Genomic DNA, 22,185 nt, shown 5'->3' on the forward strand with positions numbered 1-22,185 from the left:
TAGCAGCACCGCTCCGCTCTTTCCCGTTTATCCTGGCCGAAACAAGATGACATTATATAATATTATTATATACGAATATTATAATATTAATATTTTATCATAATATTATTATACTTAATATTATACTTGACATATAGGTATCTGCGCATTCCTAAGAGAACGGACTAGCCATCATGGAACCAGCAGGAGAGACTTTTGATTTGTGGGAGTTCTTCTACCCTCAGGATGGATTTTAAGGTTCTTTTACTTATTTTTAAGTGTCTTAATGGCCTTGGCCCTTCTTATCTCTCAGACGTGCCACGCCTGTCAAACAGCCTGCCGGAGGGCCTCAGGGCCGCAGAGTCTGTCGTCGCTTTTAAAGGCCGGCTCAAGACTCACCTTTTTAAATTAGCTTTTAACTGAGTCTCCTTTTACTTGTTTAGCACTACTTATTTATTTTTCCTTTATGTCATTTTATTGCTCTTAATTTCCTCTTAAAGGTTTCATGAATTATTTATTTATTTTCTTACTTATTTACTTATTTATTTTTTAATGTTGCTTCTACTGCCTTAGTGCCCATAAGTAATCTTTTATATTAACATTCATTTATGTTGTTTTTCGTATGTTTTACACTGCTTTTTAGTTCTGTTCATATCTTGTTTATTGTCTCTCAGTTTTCAGCTCCAGTGTTCCCCTCATGGGGGCCCTCCACGCCGGGAGCTTGGTCTGCCTGCAGGGGGATGTCCTGGCCTGGATAGTTGGGGGTCCTGCTGTCCTGGCCTGGATAGTTGGGGGTCCTGCTGTCCTGGCCTGGATAGTTGGGGGTCCTGCTCCAGGGCCTGGATAGTTGGGGGTCCTGCTCCAGGGCCTGGATAGTTGGGGGTCCTGCTCCAGGGCTTTATAGTCGTGGTGGGGGCCCCTCTCTGTCTGGGACGGGGGGGTCTCTGTGGTGGCGTCCCCTGTAGTCGTGGGCTTGGACGGCTCCCGATGTGGAAGGCTCCCATAGGATGGTGTTTCCTCACCTGGTCTATCCGTGCTCAGCCATACTCCATTTTTATCACAAGGGTGGGGGTTGCCTGGGGTGTATGCATCTGTATAGTATGCTGTGTGTATGTGTGTGTGTGTGTGTCGTATGAATGAGGGTACGGGGAGTGGGGGGGTCAAGGGGGATTGTTTCTTTTTACTTATTAATGTAAAGCACTTTTAAGTGTCAAAAAAATCAAAAGCTTGTTTTTAAGACATTCAAGGCCTGTTTAAAATAGGTATTAGATGCCATAATAGGTCTCCTTTAAGTTCAACAAGGTTGTGGCACTGTTAGTAACGACAGCATGTTCATTCCTGCACAAAAAAGGAAAACAAGGTTAAGTGCATTTGTTTTCTAATAATACATGTCTCTCTTTAAATGTTCGGGGTTGAAGAATAGTGTTAAGCGTAAAGCTATTTTCTGTTTTGTAAGGAACAATGAGCAAATTGTATTTTTTTTTTTTACAAGAAACACACTCAGTTACGAATGATGAAAAATTCTGGAAAAACCAATGGGGAGATGCTGTCTGTTTTGCACACGGAACTACACATTCTGCAGGATTAATGATAATGTTTAACAGATTCCCAGGCACAATAATTGATCACAAAAAAGGTAATGAAGGTCACTGGTTGATGGTGGTTGTGGAATCAAAGGAAAAATGTTTTATTCTCGTATGTGTATATGGATGCAATAACAAAGTGAATAACAGAGACATGTATGACAAACTTGGTACTCTTGTAAATGAATGGAAAACAACTTACACCTCAGATCAGGTTATAGTGGGAGGTGACTTTAACATAGCACCTACCGGTAATTCATAGCTTGACAGACTACCTCATAGAGACACGCAACCGGTAAATGATGACATCATACTTCACCTCTGCACAAAAACAAACGTGATCGACTACTGGAGATTATCAAGCCCCAACTGTATACAACACACAACAAATTTTGCAGTACTGGAAAATGATATTTACGCACAATTTCACACCACATGCCACCACCTTGTGGACCATTACAATCAATAGGAAAACCTTAAACAGCAATGGTATCAGAAAAAGATTTTATTTGTTGTTGATCTAATGGATGAAAATGGCCAATTCCTTCAGTTTCATTTGTTTATTGAGAAGTATAATATAAATTGCTCTTCCAGAGGATTCCATCGTATTCTAAAAACACATTTTATAAAATGTTTAGAAAAACTTGGGGTTAGGGTAAGGCAATATGGTAAATTAAGTTTTATTACATTTTTAGGACAAATGGCACCCCATACGCTAGGCGGGTATGCTGGAAAAGATACGCTTGTTATTGTCAAAATTTACAGTAAAGAGACACTTTCATGAATATAAATATACAGGTTTTACAAAAGGTGTAAACCTCTGAGAACATCAAAGAACAGGAAAAGCAGATTATACACTGCCTGGAAACATATAAAAAAACTACAAATTGGTCAAATGAAACTTGTATCAGAAGAGAAAAGTATGGAGAAAGAAAGAAACACTTCTTGATCCAAAGCATACCACATCATATGTGGTATCCCTGGCCCTGCCCCTTCTCAACCTTTCCCCGACCCTGCACCCCAACCTGGGACTTGATGATTGGGCCGGAGCTTTGGGAGCTGCGTGCTGGCCTGCGGTCCCCACCCCTGGTCATCCCGTTGCTGCTTCCACCTGCCTGCTGTGCTGTTGCCGTCCCTGACCCCCAGTCTGGCCCTCGGCAGGAGGGTCCCCCCTTATGAGCCTGGTCCTGCTCAAGGTTTCTTCCCTCCTAAAGGGGAGTTTTTCCTTGCCACTGTTTGGCTTAAGGTTTTTCTCCCACTAGGGGAGTTTTTACCTGCCATTGTTTATGTAATAATTGCTCGGGGGTCATGTTCTGGGTATGGGTCTCTGGAAAGCGTGTAGAGACAACTTTTGTTGTATTAGACGCTATATAAATAAAATTGAATTGAATTGAATTGAATCATATGTCAAAGGTGGTGGTTGAATTGTTATGGCATGGACATGTGTGGCTGCCATTAAAATAAGCTTACTGGTGTTAGATGATGTTATGACTGCTGACAGGAGAAGCTAGATGAATTCTGACTTGTGTAGAGCTATACTTTCAGTTCAGATTGAAATAAATGCTGAAAAACTGAAGGTGAAGCAAACAACTATTCTTCAATGGACAAATCAGTCACCTGATTTCAACCCAGTAGAGCATGCTTTATGGTTAGTAGAGACAAAACTAAAGGCAGAAAGACGCACAAACAAGCTGCAGCTGAAGGTTGCTGCAAGAAGATCTGCAAAGTATCTTTGATGATTTTGATTACATCCATGGGATTGAACTTCACACAGCCATTGACTGCAAATTAATCACATCCAAGTATTAAAAATGAAATTTTCAGTGTCACTTTTTCCAAAATACGTTTGAGCCCCTGAAAATTGACTTACTTTACTTAAAATGGCTATAATTCCTAAATAATACATGTAATATTTTTGTGAAACCTTATAAATTAAATCTGAAAGTCTACACTTTGATCACATTCTATATTGTCTAATTTCAGCTGATTTACATCCCCTTTTTGCCAGATTGTAATTTAAAACATTATTTTACGTTTACGTTTCATTTTGTTTTCTTAATATTCTTTTGGACTATTTGTATTTGTTGGTTATGATCATGAGACCACTGACTGTTTGGACTCACGGGCTTGTGACTGGCAACTAAGTTAGTTGCTCCAAAATATCCTTATTAGATTTTCCGCAAGATTAAAACAACTTGAAAACGGGAGAGAAAGAGAGAAAGAGAAAGAGAGAGATATACTCACCAGTGTGAAACCGATATAAAGGCGCACCCTGGGGTGGATACTGAATTTCTAGTGCATATACTCTGCAAATTGCTTCTCCAAAAATGCAGTCAGCGTTTTAAAGTCCATGCTGCATAACGTGGTTTCTAAGGCAGTGACGAGGAATTAACAGCAGAGGTCACAATTGCAGCACTTTTTGCTGTACTTTGTGTAAAAATAGGTTTGACCAGACCACCAAATATGATGGCAGGGGGAGGAGATAAATCCGAGGTCAGAGTCACCTACACGACCTGAAACCCCCCAGGACCAGGAGGACCTGACTCATTGACACATCTGGAGGACAGTGTGCACTTGTTGTCAGGAGGTGTTGAAACAAATCTGTTCAGTAGGACCATCACAGTTTTCATCCTATGAAATGTAGAATGATTATTCTATTTTTAGAAAAGTATAGTCCTGTCTACAAATGACCTATCCTGTTTAACTTTAGTATTTGAGGTAAATAAGACAACGAAAAAAAACGAACGGTCCCAACTGGTATCTAAATCAAAGCAAGCGCATATATTCATGAGAATATCACGCAGTCAAGAATGTCGCTTGGGTTTTGTCACAGTTGTTATTATTGTATAAATGTATGCTTTTTAATATACAAGCAATTCTGTTAAACTTGATGTTAAAATAAGTTTGTGTTTAAACACATTTAGTTGAAATCTTCTGCCTTTATTTTCATTGACTCTCCCAAAGATCAAAACTATTTTTTTTTTTTTGTGAGATTGTTCTGGTTTGTTGTGAAAATTTTAAAACAACAAATCAACTATTAAAGCAAGGTTTTCTTGAAAATTAACTATAAGAGATAAGAACATATGGCTGTGTATAATTTGGATTGTGTTTATTCTCTGTTTTATGCACAGTCTGTTGTTGGGATAACTACTCTTTATTTAAGGGGAAAGCGCCTCTAAACCTTAGATATAATGACAAAAATGTTATATTTAGCTCATGCCATTCATTTGATCAACTGGCCTCTCGACAGACAGTGCATCATCACGATGATAATGCTGTTAAATCAGAGCCTTGCGGTCAACCCACACAGACTACAGTCTGAGAATAGACCTAGTCCCGTCGTTGGCCCTTGCCCTGAAGAATGGCTTCAGTGTTCAAAGAGTCGCTCCTTCTCAAACATGTCACTTTTATTCAGGTTCAGTAACAAATGATCGCTTCCTAAGCCTCAGGCACGAGTGTCACAGCGACTTCTCCATAAGTTTATTTGTGATTTATACCGCCTGGCGTGAGTCACGAAGTGACCTTATACCACGTCGTGCGTGTCCCCCTCCAGGATGAGACTCTTCTTACAAGCGAAGCCAAACATGCTCACTCACTAACTGACACTACCACTTATTGTGGAAACCAAGTTGCCAATCACTCAAAGAAAAGTATGTAAACTTTTATGCATCTGGTCATAGACTGCATAAAACAATGGTCAAAGCATTAGGTCAGGTGACATATTGGTTTCTGAAGAGTGGTTTTGAAGCCCGTTTTTCTTGGTATGGGGCGCAGCCGTGTTGCTCAAGGAGCCCATTTACATTTTGCTCCAAACTCCTTCAGCCAAACCCCGCTGAAATATCACCAAGGCTGCTAGCAGACATTTACAGGAGAATCTATCGTTTAACATGTTGATTCGATGTCGCGTTTAGCCGACACTACAAACTGGTTGAACTGCTAAATAGTAGCATGATGGTTACGGCTGAGGAAGTTAGATAGTTAGTTAGGGGGTTGACTCTTGGTTCTGGCCCAAGATTATATGACAATGGACAAAGCATTCAGTCACATGACCCATTGGCTTCTGAAGACCGGTTTTGAAGCCTTTTTTTCTTCGTGCAGTGATGTTGCTCAGCAAGCCAATAGGAACATGGCCACCATATGTCAATCAAAGTTAGCTTTTCTCCCAGCTCCTTTAGCCCAACCTTGCCAACATACTGTATCTGCAGAGCTGCCGTCAGACATTTACAGCGGGATATATCTTTTAACATGTTAACCTTCTGGTTTTGTACAAACAGGTGGTTGCTTTTGGAAGTGCGATAGCTTGACGATTACGGATGAGGAAGTAATAACAGCTAACTATTGGCTGAGCGGACTGACGATCAGTCATATGTGAAAGCAATGTATTGCTTGCTATAAACTCTCCTGGTGTGGTACAAAAAAAATTCCCCCCCTCATAGTTGTCATGGGTGTTAAATCAAGCGATTGAGACCAAACTGGTTCTTTGAACCTGGCTGTAAATACGTTTATTTATGCTCTAAAGATAGACATTTTAACATGGGAGTCTATGGCGATTGACTGGCTTTTGCAGCCAGCCTGTATCGGTCAGTCGAGGGACTGCAGCAAAACCTAATTCTGCAGGTAAGATGTAAGATGGTTGGTGCTTGGTTCTGGATGACATATCTGACCCCTAACCAAACACTAGATCAGTGGTAATCAACTCTGGTCCTCAAGCTCTACTGCCCTGCATGTTTTAGATGATTCCACCATGTATCAACACTCTTAATTCTAATTAATGATCCTTATTAGCATTTCATCAAGGTCTGCAAGTCTGTTAGTGGCACAGCTACTTGTGTCATGCTGTGCTGGAGCCGGGAAACATCTAAAACATGCAGGACAGTAGATCTTGAGGACCAGGGTTGATGACCACTGCACATGATGGTGCAAGGCAAGGAGCTGAGTGCTGTCCGTGGTGCCGAAAACATCCAAGGCCATTTTCCATGTAGTAGCCTCAAGTAAACCCAGCGAGAGGAGATATGAAATAGCCTGGCTTATTGCTTCACTTTTATGGAGCTTGTCAATTCTCTTCAACTAAACTGAGCTTTCACATGATTCAAATGTTAGATTATGAGACTCAACATGCCTAATCTCAAATCTCTCCTTTTCAGAATAGACAGGGGTACATATGTGTTATCATCTTGTTTTTAATGAAAAGTAGTAATGATTCTAAAACAACCACATACAGTTATATCTATAAGCACAGCTGTGGTCTGTTTCTAGGATGCTAAGTAGAATAAAATGCAAAAACGGCTTCTTTGTGCATCATTAGTGAGAATGCTGTAAATCAGATTTCATAAAACATTACAACTAAACGACCTAGCTGCAGAATTGAACAAAGAGATTAAGAAGAAAAAAAAGCTTTTTGGGGAGATAGGTGCAGAAAGGATGAGATAAAAAAAGGGAGGGGGGGGGGGGGGGGGGGGTCATTTTCACGCTTCGAGTTGAGCGAGCGAGAGGGAGAGACAAACCAACTCCAGTCACCACGGCGAAGACACGCGCAACAGAGGACGGTGAAGCCACGAGACATGTCTCCATGTTCCAGGTAAGTTTGGATGCAGCTGGCAGAGAACGAGAGGGCTTTAAATGTGTATATTGTATACAGTAGAGTGGGCAGATTTATGACAACCGATATCGTTTATTATCACTTACGTGAGTGTGATTATTATTATTGAAAACCGAGGGTACAGCGTGGCTGCAGGACAGTCAGAGCCCCGTTGTCAGGGTAAAATGTTGTACCTTTCCTCGTGCGGGATCCAAAGAGCTTTTGTCTGCTTTGTTGTGTGGATTTTGATAGATACAAGCTAGGTTAAATTGTAAAAAAAAAAAATGAGGTTGTGAGAGAATGATGAGCCTCGGCAACAGTCCCAGAGACGACCTTGTAACGCGTTGGGAAAGCGCGCTATCCGAGGTGCTGAATTCAGGCTGATGACTGATTTTTGTCAATGGACAACATGAGCAGTAACCCGACATTCATATATGTATATATATATATATATATATATATATATATATATATATATATATATATATATATATATATATATATATATATATATATATATATATATATATATATATATATATATATATATATATATATATATATATATATATGAATTAAATGTATTTATACTCGATTATGTGCCTTGCTCAAAGGCACAAAGGCACACAACCGGAATGTTGATTTAAGATATTAGTACAATGAGTGCAGTGCAGTGAATCTATACGAATGCCACATCTATCCTCCTTCTTCTGAGCTTTCATATCACAGCAGTGTGTCTTGTTTCTTTCTGCAGATCCACGTGGATATACCCCAGGTGTCGTGCCCACAGACCATGGCTGGGATAAACGTGGACGCTCTGACAGACAGCAGATAATAATATGCCTGCACAGTTGGAAGGGCTCGCGCTTTGTGGCACAATACGGCACGCGTAAAAGATGGGTCTGTTTGCTCTGGTGTGTGTCCCCACATGTCTCCTTCACGTTCTCCTGCTCTCCCACAGCAGCAGCAGCAGCAGCATCCATGCATCCAGCATCCATGAGCGCTCGGCGACCCCCCGCGCCGTGGCCCGCTCCGTGGCCCGCATGGACGGGGACGTGATCATCGGCGCGCTCTTCTCCGTCCACCACCAGCCGTCTGCCGAGAAGGTGGCGGAGAGGAAGTGCGGAGACGTCCGAGAGCAGTACGGCATCCAGAGGGTGGAGGCCATGTTCCACACGCTGGACCGCATCAACGCGGACCCGAACCTGCTCCCCAACATCAGTCTCGGCTGCGAGATCCGAGATTCCTGCTGGCACTCCTCCGTCGCCCTGGAGCAGAGCATCGAGTTCATCCGGGACTCCCTCATCTCCATCCGGGACGATAAAGACGGATCCAAATGGTGCATTGACGGAACACCGTCCAATCAGCCGCCGCCCTCCAAGAAGCCCATTGCTGGGGTTATTGGACCCGGATCCAGCTCTGTGGCTATTCAGGTGCAGAACCTATTGCAGCTGTTCAACATCCCGCAGATTGCTTACTCTGCCACCAGCATCGACTTGAGTGACAAGACCTTGTTCAAATACTTCCTGAGGGTCGTTCCTTCAGACACCCTGCAGGCCCGGGCCATGTTGGAGATTGTCAAGCGGTACAACTGGACTTATGTGTCTGCAGTCCACACTGAGGGTGAGAACTCATCACTTACCCTCCCTAATTGCAAAATCAAAATAATATTAGAGAATCAACAGTCACGTTAATTATCAGTGACCAAAATAGGGAATTTACACTGACCTAATTGGTGGTAGGGGTATTTTTAATTAACCATGTCATCAAAGTGACACATAGTCTATTAACAGCTGACATGTCCAGGATCACAAGCAGCCAATACTTTGAAGGTCCTAGGAGTTTGATGCTGCAGCTGAAATACAAACATGTAATTTTTTTTTTTAAATCTCTTATTTAAACACAAATGAACACATGTAGCTTTTGAGGGGGAGTGGAGTCACTCTCAGGGCTGTTCTCGTTCATATCTCTGTTTTACTGCTTTTTAGCGCAGTCACACTCATGATGAAATTCATGAGTGAAATTCCCTTTTTAATGCAATATTTCTTGTTTGAATTATAACCACAATGACACTTAATGTTTTTCAGCACATGGAAGCAAAGCATCAGTTTCTTGATTGTTTAATATAATTCACAAGAAGGAAATTTTAGCATTACAAATGGAGCTGTTCATTCGGAAAGGTTAAATACATTCCATGGCAAAGCAGAGAGGTTGAGGCTAAATAGGACATTGCTTCTGAAAATTTCACTCAATACAAATTATTCAACATTAGTATCATATCTTCTCTTTAAAAAAATGTCTGCATTTTACACTATGAAGGGCTCAGTCTCTTTTAGAGGACTTCCCCCCTTGTTTGGTGAAGCTGAACATCACAACGGTACATTACAGTGGAGGCAGAAGATAAAAAGAAGAGACAGGTTAGGTAGACAAAGTAATTACTGTGAAATGAATTGTGTCTATGGCTTTTCATTAAAATCTTAGTGAAACACTGTCAGTGATGTGCCCAAAGTATGACCGACAGGCTGCATTACCCAGAATCCCACCCAGAGGAGCGGCACACTCATGGGGAGTGTAAAACATCTTTGGAAAGTCTTATTATAGGTGCAGGAGATGGGCCTTGACATAGGTTGCCATCAGATAGATGAAGAGAGGGAGTTAGGGAAGTGTAGTACCTGGCCCCATTACTAGGTGGCGTTAGCTGTCTGGCCTTCCTCTGGGATTACAGTTATAATTAAAGGGACCCAGAAAGGGAAATTTTATATACTTGCAGTTGTTCTGCAACAATGAACCCTGAAACAGAAAAAAATGTTGGTATGACTGATTAGAAGTATGTTGTCACTGTAAAATGTTATAACGCTTAACATGATGCAAATTACACACCTTATGTGAACCTATTCATATGTAAGTCAATGTCTGTGTCATTCTATCTTTAGTAATCCATGAATTCGTCGTGACGACTGGCTTAAACTCATGAGTTTTCACTCTCCATCACCCTAGACAAGTTATAAATGCAGCCTGTTGCCCATAGCAACAGCTAGGGCTGTGAAATTGCATAAATTACCTGTCTTGATTATCATCTGTGCAGTGAGAATTCTCAGAGTCGGTTATTGTCAAATGGGGTGTCAACTAATGCACCACCTCCCACCTGTCTCACACCCTGGATGAAGAGAGTAGTATAATTGGATATCATCATTTCCATTTACTAGGGGGAGAATGAAAAGAGGCAATTAAAAAAAAAAATATCAAAGAACTATTGGAAAACCAACACATGGACTCATTGTGAGCCCGAGTAAATGCATCACAGTGATGCCTATTTCAGCTGCTGTTCTGGCTCTAGAAAGCCACCAACATAAGGGGACTGTAGCATGGAGAAGCCTCAGGAATCTGGCATTTCATCAAGGCAAATGTACAACAAATGTGTCAGATTTTTAGAGCAAGGTGCTTTTAATTTTCTTCTGACGACATGCAAATTCGTACAGAAAAGACATGTTCCAGTTCGCACAAGTGATTTGATTGTCTGTGTAATCCACCTCTCAGGCTTTGATACTGTGGGTTTTATGTTCTGTCCAGACTATGACACATTAGTCAAGCACTGCAGTCCACGTGGAAACAAAAGATTTAGACTCACACAGCTTGGCGTTACTCTTGATTGGGAGAGTGTGATGTTAAACAAGGACAGCCCACTTCACCCCTTTTGGAGATGCCTGTAATCAGTAGCCAGTACATGCTGTGATTTTCATTATCAGTTGATCAAAGTTTCATCTCAGTCAAACGTTGATGGATTGAACAGTTTCTGAGAGGTGGCCTTTAAGCTTAACATTATTTTTTTTCTATCAGTTCAATTATTAGACATCTGCGTTGGAACGTAATTACTCATGCTTTTATTTTTTTCTAGTAACAAGCTTAAATTGTACAAAGAGAACTAGACAAACCTTTGCGTGATATCACTCAGGGGTTTCTAAAGAATAATTTTGAAGCCCATATCTTTTGAAGCTCTTGTTGATGCCAATTAGGCAATGCCCAGCACCCCCCAACTCTGATTCCAAGCTATTTTATCTATTTTAGCTTAATTTTGGCTAACCTCTGATGCTAAATTAGGTTATTTTATCCTAATTCTAATCAAATCTGTCCATCCATCCTCATCTCAGAGGACTTCCAGAGCTGATACAAGGACAGCCAGAGCTCTGTGCATGCTCTGCTACTCCTAGAGCAACCAACCGTCTGGCTGGTGGCCAAATGGCTGCAGCTAACTGTGGTTGGCAGTCCAGCTGGATGGTTGCTCGTGCCAAGCTGGCGAGCTAGCTAGCTTTGCTTGGGAGCAAAGGTGGCTGCTGCTGGCTGCTACTGGCTGCTACTGGCTGCTACTGGCTGCTGCTGGCTGCTAAGGGCTGAGTGACAGTAGGAAGTCATGATAGCTAGCTTTTTGTCACTGTATACTACAAAGCAGTTGCAACTCATAAAACCCAGCTTCTAATTATGCATTGGGTTGATATCAATTTCAGTGATGGTGTGCATACAGTTGCCTCACAGTTGGCATGGATGTGGCTATCTGAAAATTTTTTTTTCCTTTTGTACCAGGCTGTAAATATGTACATTTCTGCTGTAATGTTGGGCATTTTAACATGGAGGTCAAAGGAAATTGAGACACATTAGAGGCGAGCCCCTCGTGGTCATTTGAGGAGGTACATTTTGGTACTAGTGCATTGATGCCCCTACAGGAAACATGACGTAGCCCCTTGAAAGATCAAAAGAAGACAGCAAAACAGGCACTGTTTAGTATTTTCAGTGATGATAAAGAATAAACTCTACATTTGACCAATAGTTCATCTGATCATTCTTCCAATGCCACATAATGAGGAATGTGGGGTATGTTGCAGCCATTTTGGAAAGGCTGTAGACTGTGGTAAAGCATCCTCTTGTGTCTGAATCTGGCAAATCTGGCAAGAGTGATATGAATGAAGTTCTGCAACTAGTATTGGATGGATTGTAACATGAGCTACTATGAGGTATTCCCTGGCCAAGGTACCAGTCCATCACAGGGTTACAGAGCTAACAGAAAAACAACCATTCACACTCAAATGTAGAGTCAAATGGGGACAGGGACAACATGCCAAAACATTACAGAAAGGCCCCAGCCAAGATTCAACCTGGAACCCTCTAGTTCAACAGTAGGAATGAAGCTTTTGGAAGTGGGATCAAATTAAGATTATCGTTTAATTTCAGCATGTACAGCATGTTCAACTGAATTCACACTGTTCTCACGTATTCATGTTCTTGTTGTCTTTAGGAAACTATGGGGAGAGTGGGATGGAGGCTTTCAAGGAGCTAGCCTCTCAAGAAGGCCTGTGCATCGCCCACTCTGACAAGATCTACAGTAACGCTGGCGAAAAACACTACGATCGCCTTTTGAGGAAATTACGGGAACGTCTACCCAAAGCTCGCGTAGTTGTGTGTTTCTGCGAGGGCATGACTGTCCGTGGTCTCTTGATGGCTATGAGGCGACTTGGCGTGTATGGAGAATTCCTCTTGGTTGGCAGGTATGGATATGTGATTGTACAGTATGTGTTTTGTTTTACGTGTTTATTCACAGTTCAGAACTCTTTTTTGAATCGCAATGACTGGGTTAAAACACTGGGAAACTATGAGATAGTGTGTTGTCTTCCTGAGGTGCATGTCACCAAGACAACCAAGAAGAGTTAGACCACATAGCAGTCGCACTGAATACAAGTGTTGAATAATTGTTATTTCAGTCACAGACAGAAAACGAGAGAGAGAAACAGTGTTGCTAGTCCATTCTCTACGTGTTTCTCAACATGATCGACAAATACCGTGAATGAATCTTTTTGCACACATTAAATTGCACACATCAAAACATATTTAATTCACTCTTATGATAGAAATAGCTTCTTTTACTGATAATACCTCTCTATCGAATGTCATTTCTTATTTCCCGCATGTTAGTCATTGAGTGCCAAGTGTCAGTGTCAGACTTTTGTCGTGAACTTAGTCATCAGAATGGGAAAACTGGAGTCACTTACACATTTGCAGTGTTCAGATCACGCATGCAAAGTCCACTAATATAACTCTATAACTCACCGCATAGATTATTTTACTCTCATTTCATTCTCAATCTCATATCTTTTCCTCTTCATTCCAGGGAGGGTAGAGATTTTTGGCACCTGTCTCTTGTAGGTCAGTTGGCAGCTGTGCATGTGTATGTGGATGTGTGTGTTACATGGAAGGGACATTAAAAAGACAGCTAAGGTTGACCAAAGCCTGCAGCTAAGCCAGGCAGTATGAGTGGAGATGTGCTGAGCGCTGCATAAGCTAAAATGAGACAAAATACAGCATATAAACATCAGCTATTACCATATAATTCTGGTTCACTGTCCATTTATACTTTTATAATGATTTGAGCCCATGCTGTCATCATAAAAACAAGACAAATGACTACATTCAGTGCTGTTTGGATGGTATCATATTAGCATTTTTGTCAAATTTGAAGTTATTTTGTAATTGAGATTCAGGTGAGTCTTTTAAATATTGGAAATGTATTAAAAAAAGGAGAAAATGCTTGGTTCAGTTCCTGAGTTGGTATCCAACATCGCCTGTTTCATATCTTTTACCAAAATGGCAGCTTACACAGAAAACACTAAATCTTTCTTCATCTCATAAAACATCTCAAAATGCTCCTTTTGAAAATTTTTTAAAATCTTTTTTTGTTTTTTCTTCAGTTAAATCAAGTACATGACTGCTGATGAGCCTTTATCATTTGCAGCAAAAACAACAAAGTAAACCTGGAGGCAGCTGGGAGATTGAAAAAGACAGACGAAAAAAAAAAAAGAAAAAAAGAAAAAGACGTTGTAAGCTCTTATCTAAAAAAATCAACTACTTTCTGCACTGGACAGTTCTCTTTACGCATCTGTAGTGACCATTGTGCTTGAATATTTCTTCCCTTGTCCATACTGTATATGAACAGTTTATGTATTTATATTAATTTGCACCTCATTTCAAGCTTTGTTAAGCCAGCACACCAATTTCAGTTTCACCTGTTACTTTTTGGCCTGTTGAGTGAAAAAGTGGTACATGTTTCTGTTTATGTAGATGACTTATTTGGCCAGATGGTGTTTTACCGTGAGCGAGCACACATTGCTGAAAAAAACTTGGCTGCTGTCTTTGGTAGCCTTCTCTTGGGCGTGTTCACACCTGTTCTTCGTCATCTCAACTGTCCAATTGTGATTGGATCACACATTATTCATGTGAATGCCAGATGTGAACACAATGTATGATTCTTACTTTGCGAGGCAGTCGAGTTCTTGCAAGATTCATGTGATCGAAAGATGAATCGTGAGACGTGTAATTTACATTTTTAGGAGCACTTTAGGAGAGGGGGTATTTATTTTGGACAATATTCCCTCATCTTCTGCTAAAACTATTGTTCTTGACTGTTTGATGAGAAGTAAAAGAGTAAGATATATCTGGCCAGCCTCCCTAAATATTTTCCTCTTAGATATAAAGAATAAGTCTGGTTCCTCTGGATTCAACTTTGATTTCCAGGGGGCAGTACCCCCCAGGATACAAAGGAAAGCACCTTGGGACTCCACTGGAAAGACATACAACCAATCAGAGAAACAACACAATGATGTAAGCAGAGTGACAGCAGACTAATATCCACAAATGATGCCGAAATTGGCTTGCAGTGCAGCAGTGAGGTCAATGAATCAGTGTTGGGTTTTGCAGCAATTCTGCAGCCATCTTGAATAGTTGCTTTCGGATGCTCCTGACCCTGCATCGAACCCGATTCAAGAGAGAGAAAATTTTGGAATTTTGTCACGTGATTGAGCTGGCCAGGCTACGGGAACATAGCCTCGATGGCAAAGTAAAACACGGAAGTTTCTTACTTATGTCGTATAAACCCAACAACTCAACTCTCAGTGTGACTCGTTCCCCCACCACCCTTTAACCTCAAACTATGGGACTTTTGGTGATTGATTAGACCAACGCTAAACCAGCACTGTGCACAAACTTTTTTAATGATATTACCGGATTTATAGGTGAATAACACTAAACTCATCTGTATCCACTGCCAACATGAGAACAGTAACATATTGCACATATCTACAGTTTCTAGAAACATAAGAAGGCAATGTTTCAAGAAAGCTCATAAGTATCAAGATTCAGATCAACATATTGTCCTGGGTATTTTCAGGTTTTTTTATTGTAAAATAGTACCTAATGAACTCAACAGTTGTAAACTGAGAGTAATTATAAATGCTGGGAAAGAGAGTGGAGTATTGGTATGCCGGCAAGGTGCTGCCAGCGGCGATATATCTTATGATATTTTCTTATTGAGGAAAACGAATACAGATTTATATCTATTTTAAAGCAATGTTGTTTCAATGATGTATACCAGGCTCACATTTGCATTGTTATATTTTATACACATCTGATGTGATACACACCTTCTGTGTTGAGTTGCCCTGAGGAGTTTTATCATGTCATTGCCTTTATCCTTGAAGGAAACTGTTTCCTGCATTACCTCCCCATGGTAGAGTTGAAGACTGCTGCTCTGAGCAGCAGACTGTTTATGATCTTATATTCAATGCATTCATGCATATTTGGGTTCTTAGAGAGAGACAGCAATCTGTCTTTTCAAGTGCCTCTTCAATTATCTAATATAATAACGCCCTAGGATTGGCCACATTTCCTTCTGTATCTCTCATTTTTTTCTAACCTCCATAGGATTTTGAAAAGTGTGCCTTTTTTTAGCTTTTCTGGTGGTCTCCATGGGCAGAAGAAATGCTTCTGGGTCACGGAGGGAAAAAAGGAGATAGAGAAATGTAAAGAGTATGTAAAATGACAGAGTGAGCGTGTGTGTGTGCGTGTGTGTGTGTGTGTGTGTGTGTGTGTGTGTGTGTGTGTGTGTGTGTGTGTGGCAGAATGAAGCTGGCAGACAGATAGTAGCTCATAAAAAACGGGCTTGTTTTTTCAATTTATGCTTTCACCTGTATGAAGAGGCTTCCTTTGACGTGTTTGCATGTGCATTTCTGTTTTTGTGCGAGTGTTTATTTGTGTTTTCACAGGAAACCACAGTGAATATTCAAAAATCTATAATGTGGGTACACTGCAAATAAGTTAAAAATTGCATTGTGCATTGTTCCAGAGACGGTTGTAATTGTGGGTTATTGATTTAGATGAGCTCAAGAAATTACCATTGAATGCTAATTTTCACCACACTGTTTCAGTATCACAGCCTGCAACTTCACTTTTTTTTACTTTCACTGCTCTCATCAGCATTGTTTGTAGATGTTTCAGGGCTGTGAAACACTGAGACAAAACAAAGCTCTTGTAATCGTGCACTTTGATTTTAATCAGGCTTTCACAAAGATTCCACAAGTTTAAAATGTACCCAAACTGAATGAATAAGACAACAAGGATAAAGAGTTTAAACACTGAAGTGAGACACGGTTAACACAGGTGTAAGGCAATAAATGAAACACAAATACCTATAAAGAAAATACAGGAAGCCAACTTCAAAAGAAATACAAAAGGCAAAATGGGTTAGTAATAAAGCAAAAAGCTGTCTAAATTGTCAGACAAAGAATTAAAAAAATAATGTCCAAGCCATGAAAGAAGCCTTGAGGATAAGCAGACCATTTAAAGCCCAGCAAAGTGTGACGGAGTTAAACCTGCACCATTTCCCAACACTGGAGAGTGACAGTATAATATGAGAAAGGAATTAAGGGTTTTGATCAAATACTGGCTTTCATTAGCTCACTGAAACTCAGGTTTAAAAACAGACAAAAAAAAACAGGTTAATATGAACCTGGAAAAGTCACCAAATCATACTGATGCAATTTTTTAAAGAAAAACTTATTTTCAAGGATCTGTTTGTAAACTAGATGGGTCCAGACTAAATGAGGGCAGAATATCACAAGTTCATTCATGTGTCAGCCACTGGTCTAAAACACAACAACATGCACAAAGACAGTTTGTAGTCTACTGGATGTCTTTTACATTATACATCTTTCAAGCTTGTTTTAGCGTCTGCAACATTGTACGATGCTTTTCTATTCATCCACACATACAGCTCATACAGTGTCTTGTCTAAGGACACTTTGGCATGTGCTAGTCTACCATTTGGAAGTCTACCATATAAGCAATGAAAACCCCATTTGGCTCAAATTAACAAAACACCATAAAATAAGGTGCACGACAAGAATAAGAGGATCTGCATAAAAGTGTTCCCTGCAGGTGGTTTGAATGAGGACTTGTTTTTGCAGTTGGGCTTGCAGTTAGGCTAACGTGCTCTTCAGACGAGGGCCAGGTTTGGTAGCGTGCTTGACCAATTCATCCCTTAAGCGCAGAGTCTGCACCTCTTTGATGCGTTACATCCACTCTCCACTTATTGTCAGTCAGAGAGTCTCTTCTCTACCTACCTACATGTTATGAATCATGATTTTTCCAGCCAGTTCCCTCTATTCCTCTATGACTGCAAACATACAAACACACACACACACGTGCACGTGAGATAATATTTATTCTGTGAATACACTGGGCATGCAGTGTAGATTATCTTCGATGATCCATGGCATCTGTCTTCTTGTTGTGTTTAAATACATTTTTAAAGGGATTACTCTCTAATAAATGAAATCGCCCTGCAAAAGCAGTAAACAGAAATGAGGGTGTGACCGTGGTGGAAGATGGTTCGTGTGTAGCCGCAATAAACGAGTTGCAGATGGCGACGTAGCATTGCTCGGCTGTGGTTTGTGGTCTGTATAAGATTAAGGTGGAAACCCAGCAAGAACAAAAATGAAACAAATTAAACTGAGACAAAAGGAGATATTGACAGAAGTGTTGATTGAAGGGGAGGAGGCAAGAAAGCTGCAGAGCAGATATCAACACTAATCTTCTGTATCAGATCTATTTTAGAACAATGTCGATATCAACAGGCTGAAAAAATTGTTTTACAGTCATATTTATGAAAATACAAGTGGCAACTTACTGAGCAGAAAAAGCTGGCCAAAAAAATAATTTCCTCGGCTTACAGCTTACACCTCATTACCTCAAATCAGTTTGTTTGTGAGTCAAGCAGAAATTTATTAAAAAAAGAAAAAAATGTTAAAAAGGTTTCACTTATTCAAGAGAGAGTGTTACGTGTCAGGAAGATGGATAAACAAATTAGACAACAGAGCGACACACTGGTTTTGAAAGGGCTCGTAGCCGTGTAACGTTCAGCGTGCATACATGCGCTGCGTCCATAATGACTCCTTCATTCTCTTATATCAGCTAGGCTGTTGCATGTGTGGGACCATGTCGTGCTCTCATCAGTGTTGGCATCTTTTACAACTCTGGTCATTTCTTGGCACGGTGAGCAGCCTCACTACTGCTGTAACACGATTCAACTCACCAGGTATACGCTCATCTGTATTTCTGTCATGTTTGAGAGTAATCTGGCTTTTTCATTTGGGCAAATATAGAAAAATTAAATATACTTAGTTAATATTGTTGATTTTCTGCTCTTCTTTTGTTACATTTTGTATATAACATTTGCATAATTTGGATTTTTCTTGTGTTTACAGTTTTAACAGTTTTATCTTCAAACAAGATAATTCCCAATAATGTAATAAAGTATCAATATATATTCATTATTAAGATAAAACTGGAAAATAAATCTTTAAATGAGATAAAATTTTATTAAATAATTGTACAACAAACTTTGATGCTACTTTTGATCCACTTGAGTCAAAACTACCTTTCCTTAAGTACAGTACTACAGTAAGTAAGGTACAGTACACTACATTATATGTATACATATGTATTTAATGGACCAGAGACCACTTTTTCCTTTTTTCCTGTATGTTGTGGGATACTCGTGGTCCACAAAATAGATAATTTATAAAATATCACTATATATTTGAAAATGGTTACTTTTTTATGTAGTGAGTAGGGACTGATTTTTGACACAACCACAGTGTTTCAACATATTTCACAAAAGTGACGATACACCAGGCTGACCAAAGTCCCTCTTAAATAGAAAAAAAAGAAATAAAAATGTTCCTCTCTACCAACTGCTGCAGTGAAGCATACAGATGAAAAGAAACCTATCGTCTTACGTAGAAGTGCTATCTGACTCACGCGGGTTGAAAATCTTTGGCCAATGTGGTGGATTTTTGAGAGAAAGTTAATATTGTTCTGTTCTGTAGTAAACACAAGCAGGCCTTTGAAAAACAAGCTTCTTTCAGTATTTTAAAAATGTCGTGAAGCTGTATAAGCTACAAGAGTAGAATGTCATAAAAATTGTTAACAATGCTAAAATTAGCTTGAGCCAACCGATTTGTAAGAAACTGTACTTCCTCATGTTGAACACCAGGGGGCATATTCGAATTTCCGAGATTGATGGAGGTCAAGTGGAAATGAGGCACAAGGCAGGCTCCAAAGATTTTATAGCAACTTTAAAATACAAGCTTAAAAACTTAGTCCATAATTTCTGAGGTTTTTATTGCTTAAATCTTAATAAAATGTAAGGGTATTAATAATATCCGGTGCAAATCCACAGGTGGCAACAGAGGGCATGTGCGAGACGACTAACACTGTCACCTTAAATAGACGGATGAGCAAGATGCAGTAATTGGAGTAAACCATCTAGGGCCTAAAATTCAACTCACTTTGTTTGCCTGACCCCTGGTTGTAGGAGTCACCAAATCTTTTCAGAGGCAGAAAATAGAAAAATTGAATCTCTTTTTTTCTTTCACACTACTCACAAGTTCTGCCACTTTTGCAATAGGAGGGCTATATCTTTATGGCATAAAGGTTTTAGAGAGCAATGACAAGATATTTTATCGTTCAGTTGGGAGGTCTTAAACCCAGTCGTGCTAATCAATTTTCACAGGTCTCGAAGTTTTTGTTCGATATAGGGACTGCCATCAGATAGATCTTGCTATGCTGCCGGAGGGAGAGCTGGTGTGGAAAAATCCAATATTATTCTGTTGATGTTTTCTGTCATGACTCAATGCATTAACCTTTTCTCTATCTTATTTAAAAAGATACATTTTACTGAATGGGGGACACGTGGGTGACGTGGCATTCCTATTATTCAGGATGATTTTCAAAATAAATTTGTTTCATAAAAGTGTGTTTTAAAAAGAAGATTGACAACATGAATCATTTTAACCATTTTGATGCTCACCATTTAATACATTTTGCATCAAAACCAAGTCTTTGCAGAATGACAGCAGCTTGGATATATATATATATATATATATATATATATATATATATATATATATATATATATATATATATATATATATATATATATATATATATATATATATATATATATATATATATATACTGCATATATAAGCCAGTGGATCAAAATTGAGGTTTAGGTCTAATACACAGAGAGAGTATATAATTCCATTGCCGGATACATCAGTGAAAGCAACGATTCGTTGTGATGGATACACAAGCAGAAGCGCAAAATTCAGCACCAACAGAAAAAAAGGAACAAAAAACCCAAATCTTTGCAGTGGATGAAACCATGGTGCGGTGAAGTGCGGTGAGGTGCGGTGCTGTTATCTATGAATGAGGAGCAGCATCATGAGGGAACAGAGTGTGCTACGCAGAGAGCGCTCGGTGCTGTAAAATGGCCACAGACTCTTGCTTGTTATTTACAAACTGCTCGCTCCTCCGGGTTCCTAACAACAAGCTCCGCACCATTGGCGACCACCATCTAAGGGCAGCACAGACACTGGACTCTTTTAAGACTGGCCTAAAAACCTTTTTATTCAAGAAGGTTTTTGAGTTGAGTTTTATGACTTGTTATTGTTAGTTTTTAACTATGTTTTTAACTGGCTCTGTGACACTCTGAGATTCTTGGATGAAAAGTGCCATACAAATAGAATGCATTATTATTATTATGTTATTTCACGAGAGAAAGCACAATGACTCTCTAAGAGCCCATCATTTCACATGTTCTGTTCACACAGAGCACTGCCTTTGCCCAATCTGTTTTTTCTCGTTATCGAGTTTCATACCCCATTTATACAGTACATCATGCATGTATAATGAAGAATGTTGTGAAATACTGTAATGTGCGTTTAAAGCTTAAACATTTTCCAACATAACATAATTCTATTCAAGTCTGATGTATTTATGCATTCTTAAAGTTATTATTTAAACAATGATGCAACAACATCTATCTGATGTGAACGGTGATCTGGAGGCCGGCGTTTGGGTCATATCTAACTCATTTTTAACTCAAGAACGAGCACTTTCACGACTGAATGAGTTTAATGCCTCTTTTGCACATCCCTGAGGTATGGAAAAAAAAAAGATTAATGTCTGAAAATGTGACCTCTCTGGCATTTATACTGTGAATAATACCATACCGAGCTGCATACTGTATATGAGTCAAATTTAGTTTCATGTTGGTAAATTTAAACTTTACCCGGCCTTTAAACTGAAGATGAAAGATGAAACCCTCTAAACAGTGAGCCGTCAAGTGGGGAAATCGAATCATTTAACAAATGGATTTTAAAATAGTTCCATTGTGAATGTAAAATAATACAGTGTGTATGTGAGCTGATGATGTGAGGAAGGATCTTAAAAATACATGACAGTGTATGTTTTTGCTAAGATTTCCCAGGGACCGGGGCCATTAACCTGTTCTGCAATTTAAACTGTTACAATGAAACTCTGAATCTGAATGACATCTTCCACCCACTCATTTAAATAAAACACACACAAAAAAATTACCATTGTCTCGAAATCTGGCTGCTGAGCTGTCATTTTTTGCAGCGTTTACATCCAGATACATTTACTGCACAGTGTCTTTTGTTATCCCCCCACCCCCCCGAGTGCTGATTCCCCAGTAAGTCTCTGAATGGTGCCTTGCTGTGAACCCACCTACTCATTTGCCTGCCTGCTTGCTCTCTTGCAATTAACGGCATTGGTTTTCTCACTCTCTCTAATGCTGCTTGAATGCTGTTATTACTAGACCTCATTTGCATAAGCTGCTTTTCCACATGTAACGCTAAT

General features: G+C 39.8%; 1 protein-coding gene across 2 annotated transcripts in view; it reads left to right on the forward strand.

The window, feature by feature from the left end:
- Positions 1–7,043: 7,043 nt before the first annotated feature.
- grm1a (glutamate receptor, metabotropic 1a) overlaps positions 7,044–22,185 on the forward strand; it is a 54,120-nt gene continuing 38,978 nt past the window's right edge. For both annotated transcript variants that reach the window (XM_061746350.1, XM_061746351.1), the window contains exons 1-3: positions 7,044–7,140; positions 7,895–8,763; positions 12,428–12,677. In XM_061746350.1, coding sequence (XP_061602334.1) covers positions 8,037–8,763; positions 12,428–12,677 — 977 coding nt within the window. In that variant the 5' untranslated portion in view covers positions 7,044–7,140; positions 7,895–8,036. The remainder of the gene's footprint in view (positions 7,141–7,894; positions 8,764–12,427; positions 12,678–22,185) is intronic.

Source organism: Cololabis saira, chromosome 18, assembly GCF_033807715.1.
Source record: "Cololabis saira isolate AMF1-May2022 chromosome 18, fColSai1.1, whole genome shotgun sequence".
Classification (NCBI taxonomy): Eukaryota; Metazoa; Chordata; class Actinopteri; order Beloniformes; family Belonidae; genus Cololabis; species Cololabis saira.